At 39.0% G+C, this 1576-nt stretch overlaps 1 protein-coding gene across 1 annotated transcript; it reads right to left on the bottom strand.

Moving 5' to 3' along the window:
- Positions 1 to 252: 252 nt before the first annotated feature.
- On the bottom strand, positions 253 to 1182 carry LOC311609425 (olfactory receptor 5B2-like; the record flags this gene model as incomplete). The annotated part of the gene is made up of 1 exon (XM_084802522.1): positions 253 to 1182. One exon carries the CDS (start codon positions 1180 to 1182, stop codon positions 253 to 255), a length of 930 nt encoding a protein of 309 aa, XP_084658648.1.
- Positions 1183 to 1576: the final 394 nt, after the last annotated feature.

The raw sequence follows: 1576 nt of genomic DNA, 5'->3' as shown, positions 1-1576 counted from the left end.
GTCAGTACTCCCCAAAAGATTTTGAAAACCCTAAGCTATCTTATATCATTCAAGTACACAATTTTATGTAAAGCATTTTTAAAAGAAATTTGAAGAAGTAAGGATATTATTTCATCTACTTGAATTTGGTGTGGACGTCAACTCTTGGTACATGGAGGAGATCTGAGAAGAATGAAGCTTAAAACTGTGCATCACACAAAGTTAAACTGAAATTCTATTTTTGTATTTAGCAAATGAATGGATTCTTTATCTTTAAGACTGTAGTATTGACTTCAGAAATGCATTCTTGACATCCTTGTTCCTGAGGCTGTAGACAAGAGGATTCAGCATAGGAATGACCATGGTGTAGAACACAGATGTTACTTTGTCTGTGTCCATGGCATGACTGGAGCTGGGTTGTAAATACATAAAGATGACAGTTCCGTAGAAAATGGACACTGCGGTGAAGTGGGAGGCACAGGTGGATACAGCCTTGCGATGTCCTGCAGCCGAGTGCATCTTTAAGATCGTGACAAAAATTAACATGTAAGATGTCCAGATAACTATGAGAGCAAAAAAGATATTTAAACTCTCAATATAAAGAAGAACCAGTTCCCTAACTTGATTATCAAAACAAGTGAGAGCCATGATTGCTGGAACATCACAGAAAAAATGATGGATCACATTGGACTTACAAAAGGAGAGAGTGAAAATGTCTGCAATATGGATGGATGCATTTATGAAACTGATAACATAAGAGCCAATAATTAGCCATGTATAAACACTTGTAGTCATGGTGGTAGCATAGTGTAGGGGCTTACACACTGCTGCGTAGCGATCATAGGCCATTGAGGCCAACAGGTAATTTTCCACAGTAGCAAAGGCTGCAAAAAAGAACATCTGAGCAGCACAGTCAAAGTAGGAAATAACCTTGTCTCCTCCAAAAAGCTGAGTCATGACAGTGGGTGTGACAGCTGAAGAGTAACAGAAGTCCACCAGAGAGAGATTACCAAGGAAAATGTACATGGGGGTGTGGAGCCGAGGATCCAGGACAATCAGCAGGATCATCCCCAGATTCCCCACCAGGGTGATGGTGTAGATGAGGAGGAAGGTGATAAAGAGGGGAAGCTGCAAGACCGGGTCATCAGTGAGTCCCAGCAGAATGAACTGTGTCACTTCTGTCCTGTTCTTCACTAGTGTCATCTTTCACACATCACTTTCTCCACTGTAGTGGGAAAGAAGGAACCTGATAAGTTGATTATTCCATAGAACTCAAAAGGGCAAACCATATTCTTTAAAAATATTACAGTTTTTCATACACTAAATTTTGATCATATTCTTACTCCTTCTCTCAACTCCTCCTAGATCTTTCCTACCCCTCTACCTGTCCCAACTTGTACTGCTACAATGCAGAAACACTAGCGTGGGTATTAGAACTAACCTGGGTGAATCAATTTCACACAAGTTACATTGAAAAGCTCTTAACAGAATACAAATTTAAAAATTTTTTACTTATTTGCTAATTGAGATGTAAACAACTTAATAAATCGATTAATATGACTTGTATGAATAATTCTGTCCGTTAATCCACTTTACC

Source organism: Acomys minous, assembly GCF_964271855.1.
Source record: "Acomys minous genome assembly, chromosome: 2".
Lineage (NCBI taxonomy): Eukaryota > Metazoa > Chordata > Mammalia > Rodentia > Muridae > Acomys > Acomys minous.
This window is presented reverse-complemented; position numbering and strand designations above follow the sequence as displayed.